General features: G+C 33.7%; 4 protein-coding genes across 6 annotated transcripts; 2 read left to right on the top strand and 2 right to left on the bottom strand.

Moving 5' to 3' along the window:
• Nucleotides 1-455: 455 nt before the first annotated feature.
• LOC122592762 (serine/threonine-protein kinase 24-like) lies at nt 456-7,812 on the top strand. Its single transcript, XM_043765060.1, has 21 exons — nt 456-618; nt 960-1,077; nt 3,210-3,266; nt 3,465-3,492; nt 3,578-3,700; nt 3,903-4,014; nt 4,127-4,164; nt 4,324-4,377; nt 4,477-4,545; nt 4,648-4,764; nt 4,852-4,920; nt 5,046-5,125; nt 5,269-5,385; nt 5,475-5,670; nt 5,759-5,848; nt 5,921-6,091; nt 6,462-6,589; nt 6,749-6,881; nt 6,979-7,103; nt 7,192-7,374; nt 7,465-7,812. Exons 2-21 carry the CDS (start codon nt 983-985, stop codon nt 7,502-7,504), a joined length of 2,025 nt encoding a protein of 674 aa, XP_043620995.1. The 5' UTR covers nt 456-618; nt 960-982; the 3' UTR covers nt 7,505-7,812.
• Nucleotides 7,813-8,915: 1,103 nt separating this feature from the next.
• On the top strand, nt 8,916-12,076 carry LOC122593117 (ribosomal protein L11 methyltransferase). 2 transcript variants are annotated; one of them, XM_043765474.1, is made up of 7 exons: nt 8,916-9,212; nt 10,021-10,099; nt 10,208-10,350; nt 10,467-10,532; nt 11,035-11,202; nt 11,261-11,602; nt 11,681-12,076. In XM_043765474.1, exons 1-7 carry the CDS (start codon nt 8,940-8,942, stop codon nt 11,786-11,788), a joined length of 1,179 nt encoding a protein of 392 aa, XP_043621409.1. In that variant the 5' UTR covers nt 8,916-8,939; the 3' UTR covers nt 11,789-12,076. The 2 variants fall into 2 exon arrangements, with proteins under 2 accessions (XP_043621409.1, XP_043621408.1); XM_043765473.1 differs by having other exon boundaries at nt 8,917-9,212; nt 10,021-10,104; nt 10,210-10,350.
• Nucleotides 12,077-12,729: 653 nt separating this feature from the next.
• LOC122590607 (E3 ubiquitin-protein ligase RBBP6) lies at nt 12,730-15,999 on the bottom strand. The gene is made up of 3 exons (XM_043762794.1): nt 15,751-15,999; nt 13,393-15,186; nt 12,730-13,096 (listed from the first exon to the last, which is right to left on the bottom strand). Exons 1-3 carry the CDS (start codon nt 15,820-15,822, stop codon nt 13,031-13,033), a joined length of 1,932 nt encoding a protein of 643 aa, XP_043618729.1. The 5' UTR covers nt 15,823-15,999; the 3' UTR covers nt 12,730-13,030.
• A 3,298-nt stretch (nt 16,000-19,297) lies between these two features.
• Nucleotides 19,298-23,705, bottom strand: LOC122590608 (protein yippee-like At5g53940). Of its 2 annotated transcripts, XM_043762795.1 has the most exons (6): nt 23,419-23,705; nt 22,251-22,294; nt 21,650-21,655; nt 19,903-20,011; nt 19,675-19,730; nt 19,298-19,591 (listed from the first exon to the last, which is right to left on the bottom strand). In XM_043762795.1, the coding sequence occupies exons 1-6, from the start codon at nt 23,512-23,514 to the stop codon at nt 19,513-19,515; spliced, it is 390 nt and encodes a 129-aa protein (XP_043618730.1). In that variant the 5' UTR covers nt 23,515-23,705; the 3' UTR covers nt 19,298-19,512. The 2 variants fall into 2 exon arrangements, with proteins under 2 accessions (XP_043618730.1, XP_043618731.1); XM_043762796.1 differs by lacking the exon at nt 21,650-21,655 and having other exon boundaries at nt 23,419-23,702.
• Nucleotides 23,706-25,419: the final 1,714 nt, after the last annotated feature.

Here is a 25,419-nt window from a genome sequence, read left to right as displayed (position 1 = left end):
ATTTTAATATTTTAAATAAATGCTTTGCCCCCCATAATTTTTATGATTTAAAAAAAGGTATGTGAGGGGTTTTTCACCCAACTTAAGTGCCTAACAGCCTCATATTCCCTTCCCCTTTTAATAAACGGAGCATATATTAGCATAAAGCCCAACATATATACAAGTGTATAAGCCCAAAACCATTCCACTTTATAAAATCCATACCCAAGACCAGGCCCAGGCCTTTTACTCTTTAAAACTAATAATCTATTTTTTATTTTTTTACGTCTCGCTGACGTCAATTAATTATCACCCAACACTTTTCTACTACTTGTACCTAAGTATACATTTATTCCAAAAATATTTTTTTATTTTATTTTAATTTTTAAACAAATATTTCCACTACTCTCTTGCTCTGTATAATTTCTCTATACAGGGGTTTTAGCTTAGGGTGCACAGACAGCCTTTTGTACACAAAATACAAATAATAAAATAATTTTTTCCAATTAATTTCAGGAATTAAAAAGACAATTTATTTTCTTTTCTATATTTTTTTTAGAATTAAAAACACACCTTTTGAATGAAATTTCACAAACCCTTATTTAATTCTGCATAAAGAAGAAACCCCAAGTAATCAAGGTACTTGCTTTCTTTACTTTCACTTTCATTTTGTATAAACATTGTTTTTCAAGTTTTTTATATTTTATAGTTCAAATGTCATTTTATTATCTTTAACTTTATATAATCATGCCTCATTATCATCCCCATTGTTTAAAGTTTCAAACTTTATTGCTCTGTTGTTTGATTTTAGCTTCTGGGTATGTGAATTATGGACTATTTTTTTTATAAAATTTTGTTTTTTTAAATGAAAGTTGCAACGAATTGACATGAAATTCAGAGAGGTTGTTGCTATTTAAGTGGAAATTGAGGAATGTAATTGAAGTATTGATTTTTTATTTTATTTTTTTGTGTGCATAAAGGGTCGATTAATCTTTGAGTGAAGATGGAAGATGCTGCGGCATTAGTGGAGGCGACTGGATCGCGGTTTAGTAATCTTGAACTCATTGGAAGAGGGTCATTTGGAGATGTTTATAAAGGGTAATTGCTTGAAATTGGTTATTTTTATTACTTAAGTTTCTGTGTGGTTGCTTGTTATGATTACATGTATTTGTGTTCTCTAACATGTTTTTAGTGTGTTGACTTGAATTATACGAGTATATATATATTTTGCATTTTATCAAATTTAGTATGCAACCATGATATGATACAATCTTGCGCTAGTACTCATTATACAGTAACAGGTGGTGCTAGTAGTATGGTTTTTTAGCCTAATGGTGGGAGGCATGCAACTTAAAAGCAGAGTCAAATCTCATTTCATGTCTCTTTATTCGGTGTTAAGTGATTTAACGTCCCTCATGGGAACGCGCGGGGGGGGGGGGGGGGGGGTTCGTGTACATTGTCTGCGATTAACATTGTTCAAATGTTCTTAGGGGTAGCAGCGGGTCCATTTAGTTGGTTTGATTTTGGAGAGATACTTTTTTATAACTAATCGAGAGCATCCCTAAAGGGGTGGTCTAGACTTGATTAATATTACAGATACTTTCTTAATACTGTGGTGCAATCTACATTGAGGTATATTTGTGAATGGAGCTAGAAACTATCTGGATTAACACTAATCATTATAAGTAAATTTCATAGTTTAGACAAATCTTATATGTATATATAGTTGTTTATAGAAACGAAAAGGATGTGTTCCTATAACTATTGCTACTTCCCAGTTGTTAGACTCCCTCTGTGCATGCTTGAATCTTCCCTTCTTTGTTTCAACCTTTGGTTTCAGTTTACAGAAAATATGTTGTGTTAGAGAAATCTGTATATCTAGGTTCACTATCTTTATGCCCTTTGTTAATTGGGAAACAACTATCCTCCTGATAATTAGAAAGTTGAGATTATTTATGTAAAACCCTCATTTGTGGCGTATTTACTAAAATTTGATCTACTCAACATGGAATTTGATCCATACTTTGATTACTTTAGATCAAGTGATTGTATCTCTTTAAAAAAGAGTTACTGAGACCTAACTATTAATTAGCTTTATATATAAATAATATTTGCAATTAGTTTTTCGAGAGTTCACGTCTCACAAGGAATAAGATCCATTCATTGTATATTTCTTTAAGGTATATTTGAAATCAGAATACACTGATATAAAGACACTACCAATTTAACAATTCTAATGTAATCACATATATCGACTATCGAGTGTTTTGTAACGACCATGTGAGGATTCATATCAGGGTGTCATGTTATACTCTTGGCTAAAATGGCATTTACATCATCTTTTTAGTTACTGGATTCTATATCTAAGTATGTTTAGGGGAATTAGCAGGCTTATGCTTAATTTGGTATTCGATCAAGGTCAATTGATGTCATTGGGTGAGACTCTTCCCTTCGAAAGTAGGCCTATTTCAATTTTTATTGGCATATTATGTTTTTAGTGAAAGCTATCATTAGTGTCTTATTACAGCATTACATTTTCTAGATGAGCTTTCTCTACTTGGGAACCTTTTTGTTTAAAAAAGCCTTATTCTGTAGACGCATGCCTTGTCTGTGGCACTTGAGAAGCAGACATTATAGTGGTTATACACCCTTTTAGTCAATTTTTCTTCACCTTTTGATATATGGGCAAGTAATTTTGTTAAAGTAGACGTTTTGATCCCATTGAGCATCTTACAAACATTTTTATGAAAGAAAATGAATTTAATGCATCATAAGTTAGTTTGTGTTATATATGTGATATATTGCGCTTGCGTAGAAAGTTATGCCTATTCTCTTGAAGATTTACAAGGAATCTTATCCGGATACTGAAAAGTTGCATAATAGATTAATAGTTAAATACTGCTATAAACATATGGAAGATATCATCAGCGTTCATATTCGTTTCGATAGTTTGAATTAGATTGCTTTGTGGTTAAACTTGAAAAATCATTGCTTGAAGGCTTGAAACATAAACAAAAAGATTGTCAAATAAGCAACTTTAACAGAAGGAAATGAATACCAGAGCTGATATGTGTTCTATAGAAAGTTTGAAACCTTATTGCGAATCCTTGACTCAATAGAAATCTTGATTCTTATCTTTTAATATGTGGATTCCAGTATATGTCCTATCAGTTTATCACAGGTTCATTCTTTTTATTAACTTGACATCTTTGACTTTTTATTCGAAACAGGTTTGACAAAGAGAACAACAAAGAGGTTGCTCTTAAAGTTATTGATTTAGAAGAAGCGTGAGTTATTTTACGATGATCTTTTCTATATTGATATCCACTTGATCGTGCCATTAATGGAAGAAATTTTTTTTCTTTTACCTGTTCACCGCTGAGTTTTTCGTAATATGTGGTGATTCAGCATATTAGCTGGGTCTTTAAATTTTATTTCTTGTTCTCGTGTAATTGTGTTTAAGTTCTCTTTTCTACGTTTTGTAGAGAGGATGAAATTGAGGACATCCAGAAGGTATGTTGATGTCCTTAATTGTGTTAGCTTACTTCTATTGAATTTGTGAAATTATTAATAACTTGATCAATAATAATTCTTACAGGAAATCTCAGTTTTGCAACAATGTCGATCTCAGTATATAACAGAATACTATGGGTCCTATCTTCACCAATCTAAGCTATGGATAATAATGGAATACATGGCTGGCGGATCTGTTGCTGACCTAGTAGGTTTCACATTACAATTTTTTTTTCTCATTTTTATCAGATACATACACACAAGCGCACATATTATTTTTTCTGTCCGTCGTTTACTGGAATAATTGCTCAATAAAGTTCCTGTGCTGTGCGGAATATATGATCATCGAGAACATTAAAGCTCATTTTAAATATTTATTTCTGTTGCTGAAAAACATCTGTATCTGTCAGATTCAACCAAATCAACCGTTGGATGAAATGTCCATAGCTTGCATTTTACGTGACCTGCTTCTTGCTATTGAATATCTTCACAATGAAGGAAAAATCCATAGAGATATAAAAGGTTCTTACTACTCCTATGACTCAGTAGATTTTACTTTTTTTTTTTTCTTAATAAACATTAGCTTCTTTATACATGCTGGCATTATGACAACATTTGCCTCACATTTTGACAGCTGCAAACATTTTGTTGACCGAAAGTGGTGATGTAAAGGTGCTTTTTTATTATCATCCGTACATTTGATGTTTATTGCCATAAATATAAATATAATATTGAAGATTGTGATTATAATAATGAATAACGCATATACTCCATATGGGCTGTTGTGCTACCACTCAGGTCCTTTTCCTACTCTTGCTTTTTTTTTGACAGGTTGCTGACTTTGGCGTGTCCGCACAACTCACCAGAACAATTTCTAGAAGAAAGGTATTATCGGGTTCATGTGCATTTCCTTGTTCTCTTTTCTATCGCATGATTATGAAAGGTTGACTAAGGTGGAGTTTCTAATATATTTGTCAATAGTAGACATTTGTAGGGACGCCATTTTGGATGGCTCCAGAAGTGATTCAAAATACAGAGGGATACAATGAGAAGGTCCATTGCTACTTTACACTCTCGTTGAAGACTTCGCTGGCTTCCCGTGTTATTAAATTGTTAGTAAGTACGTTTAAGTTTCTTTTTTTTTTTTGTCGACAGGCAGATATATGGTCATTAGGAATAACTGCCATTGAAATGGCCAAAGGAGAACCTCCACTAGCTGATCTTCACCCTATGAGAGTTCTTTTCATTATACCTAGAGAAAGTCCACCTCAGGTCCTCAAATAAAAGATCCATTTCATATTTACGTCATGTAATTCGTTTATTAATGATTTAAAATTTTCTTATTGTTATTTCTGGCAGTTGGATGAACACTTTTCTCGTCCTATGAAAGAATTTGTTTCGTTGTGTTTAAAGAAAGTGCCTGCTGAAGTATGTACCTTTTTTCTCCAATAATTTCCATTCTTACGTGTATTAGCTTAATACATAATTCGTTTTTATCTGATTATGTCAACATGTGTTGCTTATGCCATTCATCTTTTTTTCCACAATTTCAGAGACCAAGTGCAAAGGAACTTCTGAAGCACCGTTTTATTAGGAATGCCAGGAAGACTCCAAAACTCCTGGATAGAATCAGGTATTCTATCTATCTTGAAATACATAACTGATGGTAGATAAATTACAAGATGTCAAGATAGTCCTCCATATCAATCTACAGTTTAGGAATTGTATGAAAACTTTAGCTTGTAGGAAATTGAGAAAACAGTTTTGTTTGAACAGAGAACGGCCAAAATTCCAACTAAAAGATGACATTGGTTCGCCAGACGGTACAAAAGTTCTACAAGAAGGGTCTGATACTATGAAGGTTTCAAGAGCTGAAGAGACTGTTCAAGCCAGGTGGGTTGTAACCAGCAATACATTTATTGAAGTTTTATACCAAAAAATGTTGACTATTTTGTACTTACTGTCTTACCTTAAATTTTCAGAAATGCTGGCTGGGATTTCAGCTTAGGGGGGTCAACGAGTACTGGGACAATTAGAAGCTCTGTTAGACCACCTCAAATGAAAAACAAGTTAGACATTTCTACAAATCAAGCAACTGTTAACCATCTCTCATCAGAAGTTTATATTGATACACAAGAGTCTTTACGTGAAGAAAAAGAAGAATATTACAGGGATGAGGTGAGTCTCTATCTCTTTCCATATCTTCCCAACCCTCTAACTTTTTGCCTGTTTCTCCAGCTAATGTCATTTCAACCCATCTTTACAGGAAGATATATCTCCAGTTGGCACTGGAACTGTTGCTGTGAGACCTCAGAGAGCTGAAAATTTCTTGTTTACTGGTGATCATAGTGCCATGGTAGGCTTACTAACTACTTTAGTTCATATTTAATGCATTTCATGGAGATGTAACTGTTTTGGGGCTCTACAGTCGAGTAGCAGCATATCTTCTTCACTTGAGGATGCTTCCACCAGTGGAACCATTGTATACCGAGGACAACATGATGGTTCAGATTCACCTCGAACTCCAAAGTCTAGATTGGGGAGTCAAGAACGAGCTTCCACCGCCTCGTTTGAAGATAGTGCAATAAATCTTGCAGAGGTTGTTTGTCTTTCATATATTTTTTGAACGGCATTCTATTCTAATCTTACTCCTAAATTACACGTATGCCTGGAAACTAGGACTCTCGAAAAACCCCTATTAATCCACCCTCACAAATGTGAGAAGTGGGACTCGAACCCAGGTGTATCCTCCCAAGGTCAAAAACCTTACCAATGGGCCACCAACCCCATTGGCTTGTCTTTCATATATTGTTCTCTATCTAATGAATGGGGAGTCTGCTTAAAAATTCAATTTTACTTCCCCACCTAGCTACTTGAAATTGGTTGATATCATATATTATTCTCTATCTAATTTTATTGATCGTCATACATGTAATATCATATGCATCCTTGAAATTGGTTGTTATCAGGCGAAAGCAGCAATTCAAGGAGGAATGAGGAAAGGAAATACGAGGGATAGGTCCAGTTTAGCCAAGGCCAACAAAGATGTCCAAGAAAGTAGATCAGAAAAGTCAACAGCTAATTCGGATTCTTCGAGGTAAGATTTATTCTCATTAGCATTGTAAGGGTAAATTTGAGGGGCATAAAACATGCAGAGTTTGTGTATTAGTGATGGAATTTGTGAATATGTTGCTTTTATAATAATTGTGTGTATTTTAATATTGTTATCGGTGCTTAAATATTGTAATCCCTTCAGAGATTTTCAAGATGCAATAAAATCATTTGCAAAGCCTCGCCAAACAAGTAGTGATGAAGAAGAGAAACTTAGAATGTCCGCCACATCAGAATCTGCCACACTGTCTACGCTGATAATCCCTTCATTAAAAGAGGTAAACACTCTATTATTGCATTCATTATCTGTGGCTCTTAATCTCAAAATTTATAGGTTGATATGAGTCCAAGTGATTTGTTTTGCATATAATGTAGGAAATTTCTGAAGATCTAGAAGCTCCTGTTGTAAATTCGATTATAAACTCTTTAATGGATATGGAGTATACAAAGCCAGGTTCTTGTGAATTTCTTGTTACAAGAATGCTTCACCGACTAGCAAGGTAAATTGTCTTGTATATCCTGTTGCTCTCATGAAATGTAGAAAGTTATAATATCTTCTGTATTTTGCTTCTGGGACTCTTTTTTCAGTTCAAAAGAACCATCACTGAAAAATCTTCAAGATGTGGCGACTCGTGGATTTTCCAAGGATAAAAATGTAAACGAACAACCAGAGAATGTGAATCCAGAAGCTGATAGCAAAAAGAAGCAACAGAGTAAAGAGTCTCAGTCTAATGCCAACTTAAGCCCACTTGCGAGGTTCTTGCTTTCAAGGTATGTCAAGTGACAACTTTCATAATTAAAAAATTGCTCTCAACTCTTGGGCATGCAAGAATTGTAATCTTTATCTTTTCTTTGGCTCAGATGGCAAGGACTGACTTCACAAGATGTCAATACAGCTTGAGAGATCTTGAATTTTGCAGATTGACACAATGACTTTCGTCGTGCATTTTAAGTTTGTTAGCGATTAATTTATTCAAATGTACATACCTTTTTGAGTAATCTGTAAATTGTTTTCACAGTACTTTTGCCTGAGTGGAGCTTACATCCCAAGTTTTTGCGGGTTGTAAACATTCTGCTTCGGTTGTACAATATCACATTGGAATTATGGATTTGCCATTATGCTACCATAAAATTGCCAATTTGAAATTTTTGCTCAAATTGTGGCATTGTGTGTTCCATTTAAATTGATCTTGTTTGAACCATTGTCAACTCAACTTTTCATATAGAATACAAAATTGACATAATGTACATATTATGTTGTACAATGTGCAACAATTAATTAGTAATTTATTTTATGTATAAACACTTGCATACTTTAGTCATCCATATATGATTTAATGTTAAGTTATATTACACATTATGATCTGTTATCTGATTTTTTTATCCTCAAATACTTTGAAGAACTTAATGGCATAAACATCATTTCACATTAACTTCAAACAACTGTCTTATTGAACTTAACACAGTTGATCTAGGATTCTAGGAATGAGTTAGCAGGCCGAATTATATTCTATTTTTAACCTGAACAGTAGTTGAATGATAGTGAAACTTCATCATTTTATTTATAAACCGTAGGCATATAACTGGCTAATTGCAACATTACAATAGCTAAACGACTACATGACTACAACCTACCTGTAACCTAGACAGAATGAAAACAATTTCGTAATCCAATTTTTAAAGTTTTTGTATTTTTGAATTTGTGTATGTTTTTAATTAGAGATTAGTAATTAAAGTAGATTTAAAAAAACTTAAAGGAAAAAGAAAAAAAAAAGAAGAAGAAATGTAATCATGATTAAATAATCATTACTTATATAATATTTTATTTACAAATAAAATAGAAAAGAAAAGATACATCATAATTACTAGCGTATAGTATTTGACTTTGCTTATTTTGGTCTGGTGTATCTAATGAAAAAAATTGGTATGAATAATGAATCCCTATATAAGATCAATATCGATATTGATGTCAATAGTATATCCGAGTGGGTCGTGGCTCACTCTGCGTGACTGCGTCTAATGTGACTTTGCCACTAATAACGTAGTTTACGTTACTTATCTATGTATTATATATAATTAAAATAAAATTATTGAATATTTTTCTAATAATGATATAACATTATCATCGCTGGTGGATATAGAGACATAGAGTTCAGTTATTTATCTTTTTCACTTTAACATAATTACTTTTCAACATAATTACTTAACCTTTTTTTTTGTTACAAACAAACACATTATTACTTAACGTTTCATGTACGTACACTAGTCCAGTAAAACCTTAAAGTAAAAGCCAATCCTAAACACCCCCGCCATTTCAAAAATATCAAACCAAAAACATGTCGACACTACTATCTTCTTTTCGTGGTCATTTCTTCAAACAGTTGGTGTGCACATCCTTTTCATCAATTCATACCCCTCCAATTCTGACCCATGGATCAACTTTCAAGTTACTTGGATCCACTAAACATAACCCATTAAGAAATTTAAAAGATTTCCTTAATTTAAGGTCAGTCAGTTCCACATTCTGTACAGCTTCTTCTGCTGCAACTGAAACTTCAAAAACTGGTTCATATTTATCTGTTGACATACAATGTCATCAAGATTTTGCAGTAAGTCCTATATTTTGGATTTTTCTAATCAATATTTTGTGCATAAGCTGAATAACTGTCCCTTAGATATAATTAAATAATTATCAATCGTGATGTCTAAACATATTTTTTGCATATTAAACATAGCCTTAAGGACAACGGTTAGCGAAAATCCTTATAGATAATAAAGTTCATTTCTTTTGTAAATGGGTGACTTAAAGTTTCAATCTTTTTTACTTTAAGATATGCTTAAATATGTTTTGGTACTTTCTCTAATGTATTTTTTCATTGTGTCTTTTTAGTCAATGTGAAGTATGCGATTTTGTGTGCCGTTTGGGTCAGTTTGTAACTGGGTTACTTTAACATTTCTATATACTAAATTTTACGGAGTATCATCTTTGAGAGCAGATTTGTGTGTGTGTGTGCAAAATTACTCAAACGGGACACGGAGTAATGTTTTAATGACAATGTTAAAAGCGTGTTTCAGAGTGTGTATTTCAAGTACATAAAACTTACTGTGCTTTTTTAGGCCAAAACATTGTTTGAAGTGTTTGGCTATTAGGTGTGTATTAGTTTATTCTAAGGGAAATTCGTGTGTATATTGAAGTCAGGTGAGTAATCTTATATGGAACACAATTAGTTTTTAGCCATATGTACCTGTGTAATAGAATCTGCATTATAACCGCTATCAATGTAATAGAATCTGCAGCAAGGTTTGACTTAAATAAATCATCAATGCTTTGGTATAAAGTTTGAAACTTTAAGGTTCAAATGCCCAATTGATTATTGCTCATTTTAATGACTGCAAGTTATAATCTTGTTTTATCAGGATACGTTTTCAGAAGCACTTTTATGTTTTGGTGCTGTTTCAACAAGCATGGTTGAACCAGACAGCTGCAATTCTAATGATGAGGTAGATAAACTATAACCGTATGATAAATCATTTCCAAAATTGTAATAATGTGGTACTCGGTAGGAATGCTAACTAGTTGTCTTTTGATTATGTTTCACTTTGCAGGTGTCGATTGGTTCGATATTTGCTGTATCTCATGATGTGCATCAAAGTATTGCATTGGCAGCTGACTCCATAGGCTTGAAGGAAACACCTGTTTTTAAAGTTACAACGGGTTACCAGTCTGATTGGATTGATAATGCTCGGGTTACATTGCTTTCTAGCATTTTTTTATAACAGAATACTGCTGATTATCATAATCATATATGTAACGGTCTTTTCACTCATTTGGTTTGGTATAAACTTAATAATTTGTGTTGCAGGAATCTTTTCATCCCATTGAAGTCATGGAAGGACTTTGGATTGTTCCCGAGTGGATAACTCCTACGGTACTAATATATACGAGTACATTCTTTCCTAATAGGACTATAACAAGCACTATTCAATTGGTCAATAAGAGCTTCTTTAGTGAGTAGAAAGTTATGTCAACTGATAGCTAATTGCTTACACTCGTAACTAACTTCCATATTTTATTCAGAGTAATATAGTTTTGTCTCACCTATAAATACAAACTGTCAATTTATTCTACTCTGGGTAAAGGGTAACTCGATGCAGGTAACTAGAAATTTTGAGGCAAATGTGGAAAGGACCATTACGGGGAACACCCGACGACCAAAATAGCATGAACTGATGAAAGTTAGTCATTTTAATTGATAGTGTTATACCTTTTTATGAGTCTGGAAAGACCGTGTTACCCAGATTGAAAATTCGAGGCAACTTAGTTACCTTGTATGCAAGCCATGAATAATGGTCTACAGAGTTGCCTTCGGTTTCTTGGTTTTCCTCTTTGTATTAGAATTTCTTTTTAAATTGTAATTGGGAAATCAACAGGACATTCAAGGAGCAATTATAAGTTTAAACCCTGGGCTAGCTTTTGGAACTGGAGACCATCCTACTACAAAGTTATGTATGTTGTTATTACATAGTTTGATCAAAGGCGGCGAAAAGGTTTTGGATTATGGCACAGGTTCAGGGATTCTTGCAATTGCAGCACTAAAGGTACTCTTTTAATTGCTTGTTTTAGATATGGGTTTGCAAATCTGACTGTGAGGTACAGTTTGGTGCAGCTTCGTCGGTTGGCTTCGATATAGATCCTCAAGCCATATCAGCTGCACGTCATAACGCTGCTTTGAACAACATAGGACCCGAGAAATTGGAATTGCAGATTGTTCCATGTAACATTAATCCTATGTCAACGGGCCAATGGCACTGGGCTATGAAGAGTGATAATGTAGAAGAGCAGGATTTTAATGACTTGGAAATTGTTGCCAAAAGAGAGGAGTATGACGTCGTTATTGCTAACATTCTTTTAAACCCGTTGCTAGATTTGGCTGATCATATTGTTTCTTATGCTAAACCTGGTGCTGTAGTTGGTCTCTCTGGTATCATCTTGGAACAGGTAACTTTTAAGGGGTTGAAGATTGTTATATAATTATTATATTAGCGAAAGATGCATATAACTGTTGAGTTATCTTAGGTACCAACTGTTGTAGATCGTTACTCGGATCTTTTGGAAGGCATAACTGTGTCTGAAATGGGTGATTGGGCTTGCATAAATGGCACCAAGAGGAAGATGGGTAGCTAAAGGAGTGTAGTCTTTTATCAGGCTAATCTTTGGCTAAGAAGTTCTGTATAGGAAGAAGGCTATTCCTGAAGCCTTCTGTACATGCTTCTGTATGACTATCAGAAATTAATTATGGAACAATGAGGAAATTTTTGGTGGCCTTATTACAACTGTATGATAAATCTGAAGCTGGTCGTAATTTATACTTCCGTGATGAGACTAGGGATTGTGCTTTTTGTGCCATGCTAACCATAATTTCATTTTATGTCTCATCAATAAGTGCAAAAAGATATTAACGGATTAGTATTATTTACAGTTTCATGTTTTATGTATTATGATATTTGCTTGTTATGGCATGACATGCATGCAACTAAAGCTTCTGTGGAAGGCACATGCACAGATACAAAAATATTAGCTTGTAAAGCACAAGCATAGTGCACTAAACATCCGAGAAACTATGATCGAAATGCTATACATAGTAATCTTAGAAAACACCCAACCAGGTCATAAAAGGATGCAAACCGGCTAAAGATATGAATGTTACAATCTGGCTTCCACAAAAGTAGAGCTTTATGCGACAAGGTCCCTGGCAATGACATGTTTAATATAACTGTTGAGATAACACAAGTGATGCTTTATCAATCGTCATGAAGCAGCTGCTGTTGTGCTTCAGATCAAAAGGACGAATCGTGGCGCACAATTAGATGAGAGGTAATTACAGCTGTAACCTGTATGACTTATCTGATAAAATTAATGATGCAGCACCAAAGGTGCCTCGGAAGGACGTCGCCGCACTGAGATTTCATTTACTAGTGTAACCACAATTAGCATTAGTGGGACCACGTAGAACCAATTCATAAATTACCCAACCAGTCCATAGGCATGATCCTTTTTAAGGATCTGTAATCTTGTCATTATAGCTTCAAGGTATATATGTGTGCAAGTAAATTCAACACGGGTGCTAGAGAAAATAGTTATTAAGATAAACATGTGTTCGTGTAATTAACATAACAAAAGAAAGAGAACTCTTGTATGAAGTTTGTATAACAAAAAATAACAAAAATATAAACCCTTGCTTGATGACCATACGCGGGGTGCTCTTATGCATTATTATTTTTTTTGAACGGCAGAATGCTCTTATGCATTATTCAAGTATGACTTCAAGCTTTAGCTCTCGCATGTTGCATGTGTTTAGCAGGAATATGGAGCACCAGGATATGTGTCATGTGGCTTATAGTACCCATAACAGAAAAAAAAATGAAGTCACCGCTTTAGCTTCCTCCTAGCCAATGCAGGAGCTCTGGTTGGGATGTAAACCTTGTAGCTTACCTGATATCAAACATCAAACAAACTTGACTAATCAAATCATTACATCAAATGGAGAAGTAGATAAACAGCAACAAGTATACAGATTTCTTATCAGGCAGTCAAATCCTACCCAAAGTAGTTTGTACTATATAACAGTAATATTCTACAACATGCATGGTGAATATTTGCTGCTGAAAATTTTTTATGCCTAAAATTTACCAGAATGATTGCACAAAGCCACAAAGTGTCAAAAAGCTTATTTTATTTTCAACAATAGTGTCTTTAAACTATAAGTAGACCAAGCAATTAATACTTACCTGCACCATTTCACCACCCCTCATCACAGACATTGTCTTCTTCTCAAACTGTGAGTTGTCGTTGGTTTCATTTTGCTGCTCCTTTGACGTCCCCTCTTTGGTAGAAGAAGCAGAAGAGGGTTTTTCAAGAGCAGTAGTTGACTTTTGGTCAACATTAGTTCCTGTACCCCCACTACTGTTATTAGTATCAGCTATAGTTTTTGATGACTCGTTCACGATCTTATTGTCTTCTCGGGTGGTTGAAGATAAACCTACAGACTGTAACCTTGGTGCAGCTGGCAGTGATCCGCTAGAATGTGATCGACTGTAAGTTGTAGCCTTTTCCTCGTTCACAATGTTACTTTCTAATTTTTTAGAAGATAAACCTGCACTCTCTAATTTAGGTGCAGCTCGCAGTGATCCACTAGAGTGCGATCGACTGTAAGTTGCAGCCTTTTCCTCATTCACAATCTTATGTTCTACTTTTTTATTGTAAGATAAATCTGCATTCTGTAACTTCGATGAAGATGAAAGTGACCCACTAGAGTGTGATTGACTGTATGTTGCAGCCTTTTCCTCATTCACAATCTGTTTTAGAACTCTGCTAGTGGAAGATAAATTTACACTCTGTAATTTCGGTGCAGCAGGCAATGATCCAATAGGGTTTGACTCACTGCCAGTTGCAACCTTTTCCTCTTTCCCTGTGGTTATAGAGGGATCTCTCCTCCATGTAAACCTACTCCTCTGAATTACTGGTGGTGACACAGGTGTCATGTTTTGCTCCTGATCAGGAGCAGGCAATATCCTTTGACTTTTACCAAGGTCAAGACTTGCACTTGTCGACTGCTTAACACCAGTCTGAACACTTTTTTGTTTATCTTCAACAGGAAGTACTACTGTTTTGGGTTTAATCCCACGAAATCTACTTAGGTTTTCTAAAGCTTTCTGTCTCAATATTGCCTCCATATTATCAACTTCTGATTCAACATTAACTGAAGAATTTTTCTCTTTTTCCTTACTATCATTAAGACTAGAAGCAGTGTTCTCACCAATCACACTTGTAAGTGTCCTTCCTTTCTCAGGTGAAACATTAGAGCGATCAACTAATTCATTACTATCATTGCTTTTACTAGATGGATAATCATCATAATCATACACAATCTCTTCTTTAAACTCATCCTTTCTCATATTATCCCCCTCTTCATTTTCTAGATTTGCAACAGTAATAACCGATTTTAATCTTCTCGAGTTGTTTTCCACCGTCACATTCTCAATGATTTCATCATCATAACTATTGCCCAGTGAAGAACTCCTAGTCCTACTTCTATTCTTCCTATTTCCTGTTTTACCCTTGATTGAACCTCTATGACCCTTCTTTTCTCGAGACCTACCCCTTGATCTCCTATGTGATCCCTCTTCATCACTAGTACTATCTCCATCATCTTTACAAGTTGAGCAACTTTCAGAATCACTACTTACAGAACTAATATAAGCATCTCTTCTCAATTTCCTCTTCTTCTTAATCTTTTTACTTTTCTTTCTCGTAAGCCTTTTTCTTTTCTTCACAGGAGAAGAATCACTACTACTATCTTCACTCAAAGACCTTCGTCTAGACCGTTTCTTACCACCCTTTACTTCACTCCGTACACGAGAACGAGATCTTTTACTCTTACTTTTATCATACTCTCCCTCAGAACCCGAAGATGAAAACATTGATGAACTAGATGATTCATCATCCGAATATGAAGAAAAAGAATCGTCATGACGACGAAGCTTCTTCGATTTAGTTCCTCTACTTTTCTTTTTACGACCAACCTAAGTACATTGTCAACCATCATAAGCATCTTTAAGAGGAAAACAATTTTCTAAGTGCAAATTATACTATTTCAATTCAATACTAACAATAAAGATGTCATCTTTCAACTATTCTAACGCAGATGTATACGGCCTAACTAGGTTATTCCTGAGGCCATTTCTAAACGTTTCCCTAGCATCCAAGATATTACCTAGTGAGCTCCGAACCAAGAGACCTATTGACTATTGTAAGAACATAACGCCTTCTGGCCACTAGGCTACCTCGGTGATGGTTGTTCAACTAAAATTTCATTATAAAAAGACTAAAAGTTTACCGATTTTGCTCCTCGGGCGATATTTCAACTAAAGTTTTAATCTTTTTCACATTACAACAATGATATGGGGATTTGGTATGTAGATAGTCAAAAATTGATCCTAAATTAATCAATATCTCACACTAACATTGAGTAACAATTCAAAAATCAGTCAAGAATTATAATAAAAAACATTAAATTAACTATAACCATGATAACAATTTAATTTAACAATATCAAACAAGAAATTAAAAACCTTTGCTAGACAAACCTCAGTGGAAATCTTGAGACTTTTTTTCTTTGAATGTTTTCTTTTGGATAAAGAACCACCACTGCGCCCCATTGAAGGTTCGTAAAATTTACCACCTGTAATTAAAACAAAACAAAAAAACAAGAAACAAGATAGATATAGATATAGGATGCTATGAGTAATTTGGTTTTGTCAAATACGAATGAAACTGTTTAGAAAAGCCACCAAACAAAATCACCCGATTGGATTTGGGGTTAAAAGGAAGAGGACCGGAGAAAAAGTGTATCTACCAATATATATACGATTCTTTTTATTTTCTTCAAACTAAAAATAAAAATATAAAACAATTATTTACCTGTACAAAATACAAATAAAAGTACGTATTTGACTATATATATATATTTTTCGTCTCTTTATGGTTTTGTATAAATTTGTATTTATTTACTAATTTTGTGTTTATTAAAATAAATCAGAAAATAAGTTAACATATTATTATTAGCCAAAATATAATTAAATAAAAAACATAGAAATTTAATTTGATATTATTGATTTAAAATATGAGAATTTAGTTATTGATATTTTTTAAGTGTATAAGTACACATAAAAATACATGTTAAATAATATTATTTTGATAAATGTAAGAATTTGATTCTAAAGAATCAATTTATTAAGTAGATATTGTAACAATATAATAATAAGAGTTATCTATACAATATTATAAAACAAAAATCAACATTTTAAGTTTCAACATTTACTTTCTCAAGATGTTCCTTTTATCAAGTCTATATTTCCCAACATCCTTTCTCACTCCTCAAATCTCAACCAATCAAATTTTTTCTCACTCCTCCATAAATCATTTATTTTTTCCAATTCATTCAAAATCTTTTAGCTCACAAACCGTTCATCGATAAATTATAAAAATTATATGGGTGTTCTTAAAATTTCATGCTCTTTCATTAGAGATGTCATTCGATATATTTTCGATGAATTTTTAAATTTGAGGACGGAACCCGTACGGTTAAGGTATTTAGCTATCACACTTTATGACCTATCACCCCACCATCTCACCGCCGCAACACACGAGTACTTACTCTCGTATTTATAAAACAAATAATATTTTCAAGATTTCAAACTATATTAAACACATATAACTCATAGTATATTTTTTAACGATATGTTTGGGTTGAATATCATTGTTGTTTTATATACACATCTTTTTCTAAAAAAATTTCGAATATTTTCAAAGAAGCTTTTATTTTTAATCCGTGAAGCATTTTGTTCATAACCAATATTGAATCCATAACTTTTAATGTTTAAACTCATTAATACTCGCTCATTTAATATATTGGCGTGTTTAAAGTTTGGTGGCTTGCTTAGAATAAAAATTGAACGAAATAGACAAAGTAATGAAATGAACATGATAACTCCCATTGTTATGTTTGGTAGTCATATTGAAATGTAATAAACTATTAAGGCTAAAAGGAGTGGGGCAAGATGGAGAGGGGGGATATCCGCCATGTAGCAAGAAGATTTTGGTAGGAAAAGGGGGGAATGGTGTAGGGGGCGGGAAAGGGGCGTTGGAGGGGTGGGGACCGGAAAATAAGGCTTGGTCAAAGAAGTTTTTGGGCAAGAGAAATATTCTGCCTGGAGGTGTTTGGGTACGTAAATGACAAGAGGGATGGTGTTGATGGCAAGAAAAAGGGTGAAAAGTGGGGGAGATACGCCCCACTCCGTTTAGTCTAATGCATGTTGTTGGTATATTTGAATAGATTGTGAATGAAATGATATTGTTATGCCAATGACAAAAATAGCCCAAAGTGTATTATGTAACTATGTTATATATGGATGGCAAATCTGGAAATCTCTTTCAATGTAAGAATGAAACGGGAAAAAAAAAAATAATAATAAAGAAACCGTTTTTTTAAGGAATGGAATTAGCAACAAATATATTTTATTTATTCCATTAGAATGTTTCTTTCTATTAAGTAGTTTACAACTATGTACCGACTACGGAGTATTAATTTCCATTTAATAAAATAGTCCCTATACTATTTAACGATATGCAACTTTGATATTACTTTTGAAAGAAGAAGATTGGTTTTTAAGTCTGTAGGCTCATCACGTAAGGGGTAAACCAAACTCATCTAATAGTCTTGCCTGACGTTGATCCAACAAAATGAACCACCTTCATCGAAATAATTTCAAAATCAATCGGCTTTCTACTTACTTTAAATACAACTTTGGATTCTTTTGAATGTCGACATCTCGAAAATCAACCAAGTTGCATAATGAAACCTTGGTTCCCTAGATTGGATGTTCGGATGCTCCTTTTGTCATATAATATACTTGCATAGCATGAGAAAAAATATACTCGTATAAAACTATTTGTCATTCATGATGAACCTCTTTTTTCTAAGATAGCAGGGACGGTTCTACAATGGGGCAGTGTGGGCAACTGCCCCAATTCCAATTTTGGTACAATGTAATTTTTTTGAGATATATTTGTAGTTTTGTTTTTAAATAATAATAATAAAGAGAAAATACATTATACATACAAATGTCATTATCGTTGCCATAAGCCTCTTCCTTGAAAGTATGTTACTTATGTTAGAAGCATTAGTTTTGACATAAAATCTTCTATTGGTAAAGTAAAAATCTCCAGTTATTTTGATTTTTAACGAAGTTAAAGAAAGTGTTTTATTTGTTTGGGTAATTGTATCATATATTGATAAATAGTATAGTTGTATGTGAAAATGTTATTTTATTTTTCAAGTTATTATATAATAGTAATTATAATAGTCAGGTCAAAATTTATGTAGAGGCTAAATTGTAAATTATTGATTTTGATGTACTTATTTATGTTGTTTAATATAACGTAACTACTCCGTTATCACATGCCCTAAAATTGCAAAGACCAATGTTCAAGTTAAAGATAGATGTTCTCATAACTGACAGTCAGACGAAATTATTTTAAGGGTCCATTTTTTTTAATTCTCCGGTGAGAGTTAACTTTTCCACCCAAAGATAACTCTAATAAATATAATAAAAGACTTTTAAATTTGCCCCCTCACAAAAAAATTTTTGTCTCCGTCCCTGAAGATAAGTCAACTAGTTCTCATTACTTCCAGCTACAAATTTCAAGGGTGAGTGCATACGTAAATAGTCGAGGATAACAAATTTAATAGTGATGAAGGATCAAAGGTAGACGTTGGTGTCGGAAGAATAAGACTAGAAATTCTTCGGTAAGCATATCCAGCCATAGTTTTGAAGCCATGTAGCCTTAGATAAAACGTCTAATCAGGTTCTTCGAACTTGTTTATCATGACTGTAAGCATCTCAACCTAAAATCTTGCACCACCAATACGCCGAACAAGCCTTAAGTATGTACTTCAACCTTTATGTGCCTTCCGAGTAAAATAAACATTTGTTTGATTCCGAAGTACATTTGTCTGATTAACATGTTTAATTCCGAACTAATTTACTTCTTTGATTGTACTTCTTGCTACACCCGAGAGTGAAAGAATACATCACATTAATATTGCATGATCTGCTATCATATTCAAGAACATCCTACAACATAACTTATTTCTCATTGTACTTCTTGCTACACCCGAGAGTGAAAGAATACATCACATTAATATTGCATGATCTGCTATCATATTCAAGAACATCCTACAACATAACTTATTTCTCACATTAATCTTCTATTCCAACATACAAAAACATTGTACAACACCATTTATTCTTTACATTTACAACAAACTAATAGTAATGACAGTAATATTAGGCTTCTTCTGCATCACTTGAACTCGGACGGGTATCAATGTAAAACTCTGAATCAAGCCCGTCGATGATCCTTCCTCTGTTCAACACATATGTTGATAGAAAATGAACAATTGAATAAACTAAAAGCCAAAAACCACTGAGCTCCAGTGTAGCACATACCTTTCAAGAACAAATTTGCCTTCTTTATATTTCTGTGATTGTTCATGTGCCGTCTCCTGTTTTTAAGAATATCATGCCAAATAAAACCCATAAATTTTTAAAGCTCTACTAACATTTTAATCTCAGAGTCAATATTCAACATACAATACATAAGCAATAAGTAGTCTTTGCACAAATTCAACAAAAGTATAGAGAAACTGATCAGTGAGAGGGGTAGGGGGAGCTTACATATTTCCAGCCAACAATTTGCCCGCAGCATACGCAATATATATCAGTAACTGTATGCAATCCTGAAAGCATCATCCTTTCCTCAACAGGTCCAGCTGTGAAGTTCACCCTAAATAACAAAATACTAGCACTGTAGTGACTCGAATGGTTACCTCGATAGAACAAGGTGACAAACTGTCTTACAAAAAGAAGATAATGTTGCAAATCTATCAAAATTATGACCCCTGAAAATTGTACAAATGTCTTCCTAATACACAGAAGCTGCAAATACAACTCTCCCTTTACAACTGTTAGTGGCACCTTCCAATCATTTGCAAAAGGAAAAAGTCTTATCGGTAGTGCATAAATCTTCCTCTTAATTGTTTGTAAGCCTGATTTGCCTACTCGCAGCTCCACTGCAAATAGGTGGCAAGACGGAGTTCAATTACTCATTGTTTTATGGAAATATTTTCATAGAAAGAATACAAGAGCTAATTAGTATAGTAAATTAATTTTTGTATTGAACACAAAGAGGTTTTATTATATAACTGACTAAGGTTTGTAGATCATTTGGCTGAAATAATGATAAACCCTTACTTCAAATATAAATAAGCTCCTTGCACATATCGTAAAACCAGAAAATCATACATCATTTGCTAGGTGTACTTTCTCGAAGCAGACTTTCTACCTTCAGGTAGAGGTATGACTCACATCTCACCTTCATGATGGTTTATCTAGTCGTGTCTTAGCGGCATAGTTGTCAAAAGCGAAGGCGACCTCAAAGCGCAAAGACCCCCAAATAGGGCGAAGGCAAGAGGCGCAAAAAAAGCGCACGGCCGGAAAAACAAAAGCGCACTAAGTAAATAAATATAAAATATTTATATATAGTGAAAAGTAATAGTAAAAAAAATCAGATGTAAGTTATAAAATCAAATATCATTCAAAAAATATATACTTTTCAACCAAAAACTTCAAGTTATTAGCAATTATAAAAATATATAAAAAAAACATAATTTTTCCTTCCCCCCATTTTATATTTTCACTATCTTCTTTTTATCTTCTTAAAAGACTATGGTCACTCATTTTGGCCGGAAAACATTAGATCTAGCCCGATTTGGTCGAATCTTGACCCATTTGACCATTTTGGCCATCGTTGACCACCACAGTTTACCGTCGTTGACCCCTTTTTTCATAGTCGACTTGAGCCTAGGGTTTCAGGCGCTGGAGGTGCGCCTCGCCTGCCTTTTGTGCCTAGGCGCAAGAGGCGCTCGCCTTTAACAACACTGCTTAGCGGTGGCTGAAAAAAAGAAAAGATGGTTCCTCCGTGTGTGAAAAGCTCAAAATAAATCGTGGTTAAGAATGTTAAAAAAAAAAAAGATTATTGCTTTTGTAGGTTTAGAAAGTTGGATACCTTTTATTAATTAAAAACAAGGTAGGATACCAACATTTAAAAGTCAATAAAGTTGGATACCTTTGTGCAATTTTCCCTCACATTTTCTAGGTGTAAATTACTATACATCACTATCACTATTTTTCTTAGCAGCCAGTCAAGAAAGATCTCAATATATTATTTGATGTTATATAAAACGAAGATAAATCATACTTGGATACTTTTACAGTAAAGAAAGAGAACAAAGGGATCTTCACAAGATTTCCTTTCCATATAAATAGACATGTCATTCCAGAAGGCAAGGAAACCAGGGCCTCAATCTCTCATGAGGTATAGCAGTATAGTTAAAAGCCAGCACATCAATCTCTTGGGCCTCACCTTTGCCTGCAAAAGGCCCTTTGGTGTGATGCGTCATGAGGACACTAAGTTGAACCAGCTTAAGCTTTCTAATTTGATTTTGCAAGACAAAACTGGCCTCAACTTAGATATTAGAAGATTATAGAGTCATCTAATGGATTATGGTTTTGTGTCAAGTTTCAACACAAGATAAAGAAGTCTTCTCATCTCTCTGATCCGCTATGCCATATCTCTGCCTACATCTTTATGGGCACAGCCTTTGCCGCCACTAAAGAACACTTATGACTTAACAGGGTACTTATTCTTTAGAAAAAGAGTATAAATTAGAGAAAGGGTGCTTATGATTAGAATATACAAGCCTATAGCTAATAGAATGAGAAACTGCAAACTAGTCTGTTTTATCATTATGAACTATTTTTGTATTAGAATAAAGGGTAATGTATCTATATCTATGAAGGGGTGCTTGCGTAGTTATGCTTTCAGTCTTTCACCTTTAACTACAGTAATAGGGTCTTTTGATGTTATTGACATAGAACTATAAATTGTATTTAAGGTTAATACTATATATCCAAGCAATACTAAACAAGCATTATGGTGTATGAATGAAGTTTGAATAACTTACACATTGCTGAACAGATAAGCCTTTCCTCTTCGGCAATGAAAGCCCTGATTGCATTAAAAAAAACTAAAGCATGATACACTATTTCTAGTCTCGACAACTACATAAAACTTCAAAAAGATTAACATGTTGTAAAAGGAGAAAGCTACTCTTAATCAAAATGTTTAGTTACTTTAGCTCCTTACATTTTTCTGGTTTAACTACTCAAAAAATACTGAAGTATCTATTACTCAAATTTAATGAAATTGAAACACAGTCACCATATGCCCATACTTTTCACTCTGTTCATTATAGGGTTGCCAACCACAGCGTAAGAATTGGGTAAAAACATAAATAAACATAAGGAGGGTAGGAACATAGCACATGGACACATAAACTCAACAACTTACGTATAATTACGACAACAGATGCGCACACACACACACAAATCCGTACAAGTAAACGATAGCTAAAACTGTGGCATTCTAAACATACAAATGTGCACCTGTTTTTCTAAGCATTTATAAAAGATATAAGAATTTACAAAAGACTCTTTAGCCTGGGTGTATGTGAGGTGGCTCATCAACCAGTACCAAAAGCAATATCCTATTGCATAATATGGATTCTAAACATTATTATCTAGATGTGAATGAGCCAAATTACTTCTCCCTGGCCCCTGGGTCTACTAAATATTGGTTGCAGGTTCTAGTCTCGTGTGGATCTATTAAATTTTGTCGACTTGATGTGTGCATATGATACATCACCACACACATAACACAATCCACAAAACAAAACTTTGATAACCGTCGACACTAACCAACCTACACCCCCGCCCGACTCCAATTACAATATACGGAATGCAAATTCTTGAACTTGACGCCCCATTACACAAAATGTTCACTCTCACTCAACGGCCATTCTCACAAAATGTCCTCTCATATTAATTATAAAAACAAAATAAATAAACAAAAAAGATGAAAATATTCGCAAAGTGTTCCCTTCTGGAACCAACAAACTTTCACCTCAAAGTAGTTTATAACATGTCAAGATTGAAATGAAATATCACAAGGCCCACTAAATTAATCATAAGCAAATTTCTATCATTCTACCTCAAATTATCATACAAACCGTATAACAATAAAAGCTAAAAAAAAATATACTCCGTAACAGATTAAAGTATATATAAAATTACCCGGGAAACAACATTTTCAGCAAGAGCTAAATTTGTTTTGCAAAATTTGCATTTGTATGCCCTTCCTTCTAGCTCCACTACATATACCCGTCCCATTTCTTGACCCGAATTACTCAGCAACCGCAATTTTTGTAATTTGATTGAATTTATCGGATATCAAAACCCCAACACTGAATGGATATGAACAGAGTTGTAATCAATTAATTACACCAAGATTTATATATTTTTAATAATTTATACTATTTTTATTTATTCACCGCCTTACTGTTGGACTATTTTTGATAATCACCACAGGCCTGAGCTCATTAAATAAGCCCATTTATTTTAAAATTTTGATTTTAAATACACAACTTTTATATTTATGTATACGAGAGCAAGTATCCGCGCATTACGGCGGTGAGACGGTGAGGTGATACCTATGTCATAGAGTATGATAGGTTATAGGAGTTGATATGTCATAGAGTATGATAGTCAAATGCCTTAGCCGTACGGGCTCCGCCCTCGGATTTAAATATTTGTCGAAAGTATATCGAATGACATCTTTAATGAAAGAGCATGAAATTTTAAGAACACCCATACAATTTTTATAATTTATCGATGTACGGTTTTTGAGATAACAGATTTTGAATGAATTGGAAGAATAAATGATTTGTGGAGGAGAGAGAAAAAATATGATTGGTTGAGATTTGAAGAGAGAGAAAGAGTATTATAGTTATTTTAGATAAATATGGAATAGATAGGAGGGGCATTATGGAGAAGTACTTAAAATCAATATTGAAAATTTCAAGTTCAATGTTGAAAATCTAGGAGAAATCTGCTTTATAATATAGTATAGATAAGGGTGAGTTATTTTGAGAACTCATAAAAATAAAAGAACTCAAGAAACATTTTTGACCACACATTTTTTTCTCTCTTCAATTAAATAATAAAATCAACCCAAATCATTCAAAATGCTTTATCTCACAAACCGTAAATCGTTAGACGAAACAAAAAGCATGGGTAATCTAAAATTTTCGTCCTTTTTCATTAGAGATACAATTCGATATACTTTTGACGACTTTTTAATTTTCGGTTTTTTTTGTACTTACACATAACTTACACATGTGTAGGTTGAACAAAAATTATAATTCAGAACGGGCTTCGCCCTTAAGGATATTCATAACCCAAAGCTAGCGGGGGTGATAGATCATTGAGGGTGATAGGTCATAGGGTGATAGGCCATAGAGGGTGATAGGTCATAGGAGTTGACCGGTGATGGGTGATCTACCTAACGGGCTCTGCCATGGACTGACGGGCTCCGCCCTTGGCCACCATGGCTCCGCCATGGATTGACGGAATCCGCCCTTAACCTTCATTGTTGTGTACATATGTTCATTTTTTTTAATTTACATGTGAAAACAATGATCCTACACATGTGTAGGTACACAAGTACAAGAGGAAAAAAACGAAAATTAAAAAGTCATCAAAAATATATCGAATTGGATCTCTAATGAAAGATGACGAAATTTTAAGACTACCCATGCTTTTTATTTCGTCTAACGATTTACGGTTTGTGAGATAAACATTTTGAATGATTTTAGTGAATTTTATTATTTAATTGAAGAGAGAGAAAGAGAAAAAATGTATGGTCCATAATGGTTCTTGAGTTCTTTTTTATTTGTGGGTTCTTAAATAACCCTTCCTATATATATATATATATATATATACTAGATTATTGTCCCGATCGTTTCACAATATCATACATTGACAACTACAAAAAAAAAAGATGTTGAAAATAGATTAATTAGTATCATGATGCCAAAGATGTAAATTAATTAGTATCTTGCTGTAATGAGTTAATATGCATATAAGCAAATTTTCATTGAAAATTATCGCATTTACGATCAAAGTTAATGTATGTTTGTATAAACAATTAGTAACACTTCAAATTATTGTATCAAGCGATAGTTTGAAATTCAATATAAATAGATTTGTTTAGCGGAATATAAATAAGAGCTCTAT

The sequence above is a fragment of the Erigeron canadensis genome, chromosome 3 (assembly GCF_010389155.1).
Source record: "Erigeron canadensis isolate Cc75 chromosome 3, C_canadensis_v1, whole genome shotgun sequence".
Taxonomy (NCBI): domain Eukaryota; kingdom Viridiplantae; phylum Streptophyta; class Magnoliopsida; order Asterales; family Asteraceae; genus Erigeron; species Erigeron canadensis.
This window is presented reverse-complemented; position numbering and strand designations above follow the sequence as displayed.

Coding starts and splice junctions, on each gene's coding strand:
- LOC122592762 (XM_043765060.1), top strand. CDS start 983: ATGGAAGATGCTGCGGCATTAGTGGAGGCGACTGGATCGCGGTTTAGT. Junction 4,765..4,851: donor CTAGAGAAAGTCCACCTCAG/GTCCTCAAATAA, acceptor TATTTCTGGCAG/TTGGATGAACACTTTTCTCG. Junction 7,375..7,464: donor GCGAGGTTCTTGCTTTCAAG/GTATGTCAAGTG, acceptor TCTTTGGCTCAG/ATGGCAAGGACTGACTTCAC.
- LOC122590607 (XM_043762794.1), bottom strand. CDS start 15,822: ATGGGGCGCAGTGGTGGTTCTTTATCCAAAAGAAAACATTCAAAGAAA. Junction 15,187..15,750: donor GTCTCAAGATTTCCACTGAG/GTTTGTCTAGCA, acceptor CAATGTACTTAG/GTTGGTCGTAAAAAGAAAAG. Junction 13,097..13,392: donor GGGGTGGTGAAATGGTGCAG/GTAAGTATTAAT, acceptor GTTTGATATCAG/GTAAGCTACAAGGTTTACAT.
- LOC122593117 (XM_043765473.1), top strand. CDS start 8,940: ATGTCGACACTACTATCTTCTTTTCGTGGTCATTTCTTCAAACAGTTG. Junction 10,533..11,034: donor CCGAGTGGATAACTCCTACG/GTACTAATATAT, acceptor GGAAATCAACAG/GACATTCAAGGAGCAATTAT. Junction 11,203..11,260: donor TTGCAATTGCAGCACTAAAG/GTACTCTTTTAA, acceptor TGTGAGGTACAG/TTTGGTGCAGCTTCGTCGGT.
- LOC122590608 (XM_043762795.1), bottom strand. CDS start 23,514: ATGGGACGGGTATATGTAGTGGAGCTAGAAGGAAGGGCATACAAATGC. Junction 19,731..19,902: donor AAATTGTTGGCTGGAAATAT/GTAAGCTCCCCC, acceptor TCTTAAAAACAG/GAGACGGCACATGAACAATC. Junction 19,592..19,674: donor GGCAAATTTGTTCTTGAAAG/GTATGTGCTACA, acceptor TGTGTTGAACAG/AGGAAGGATCATCGACGGGC.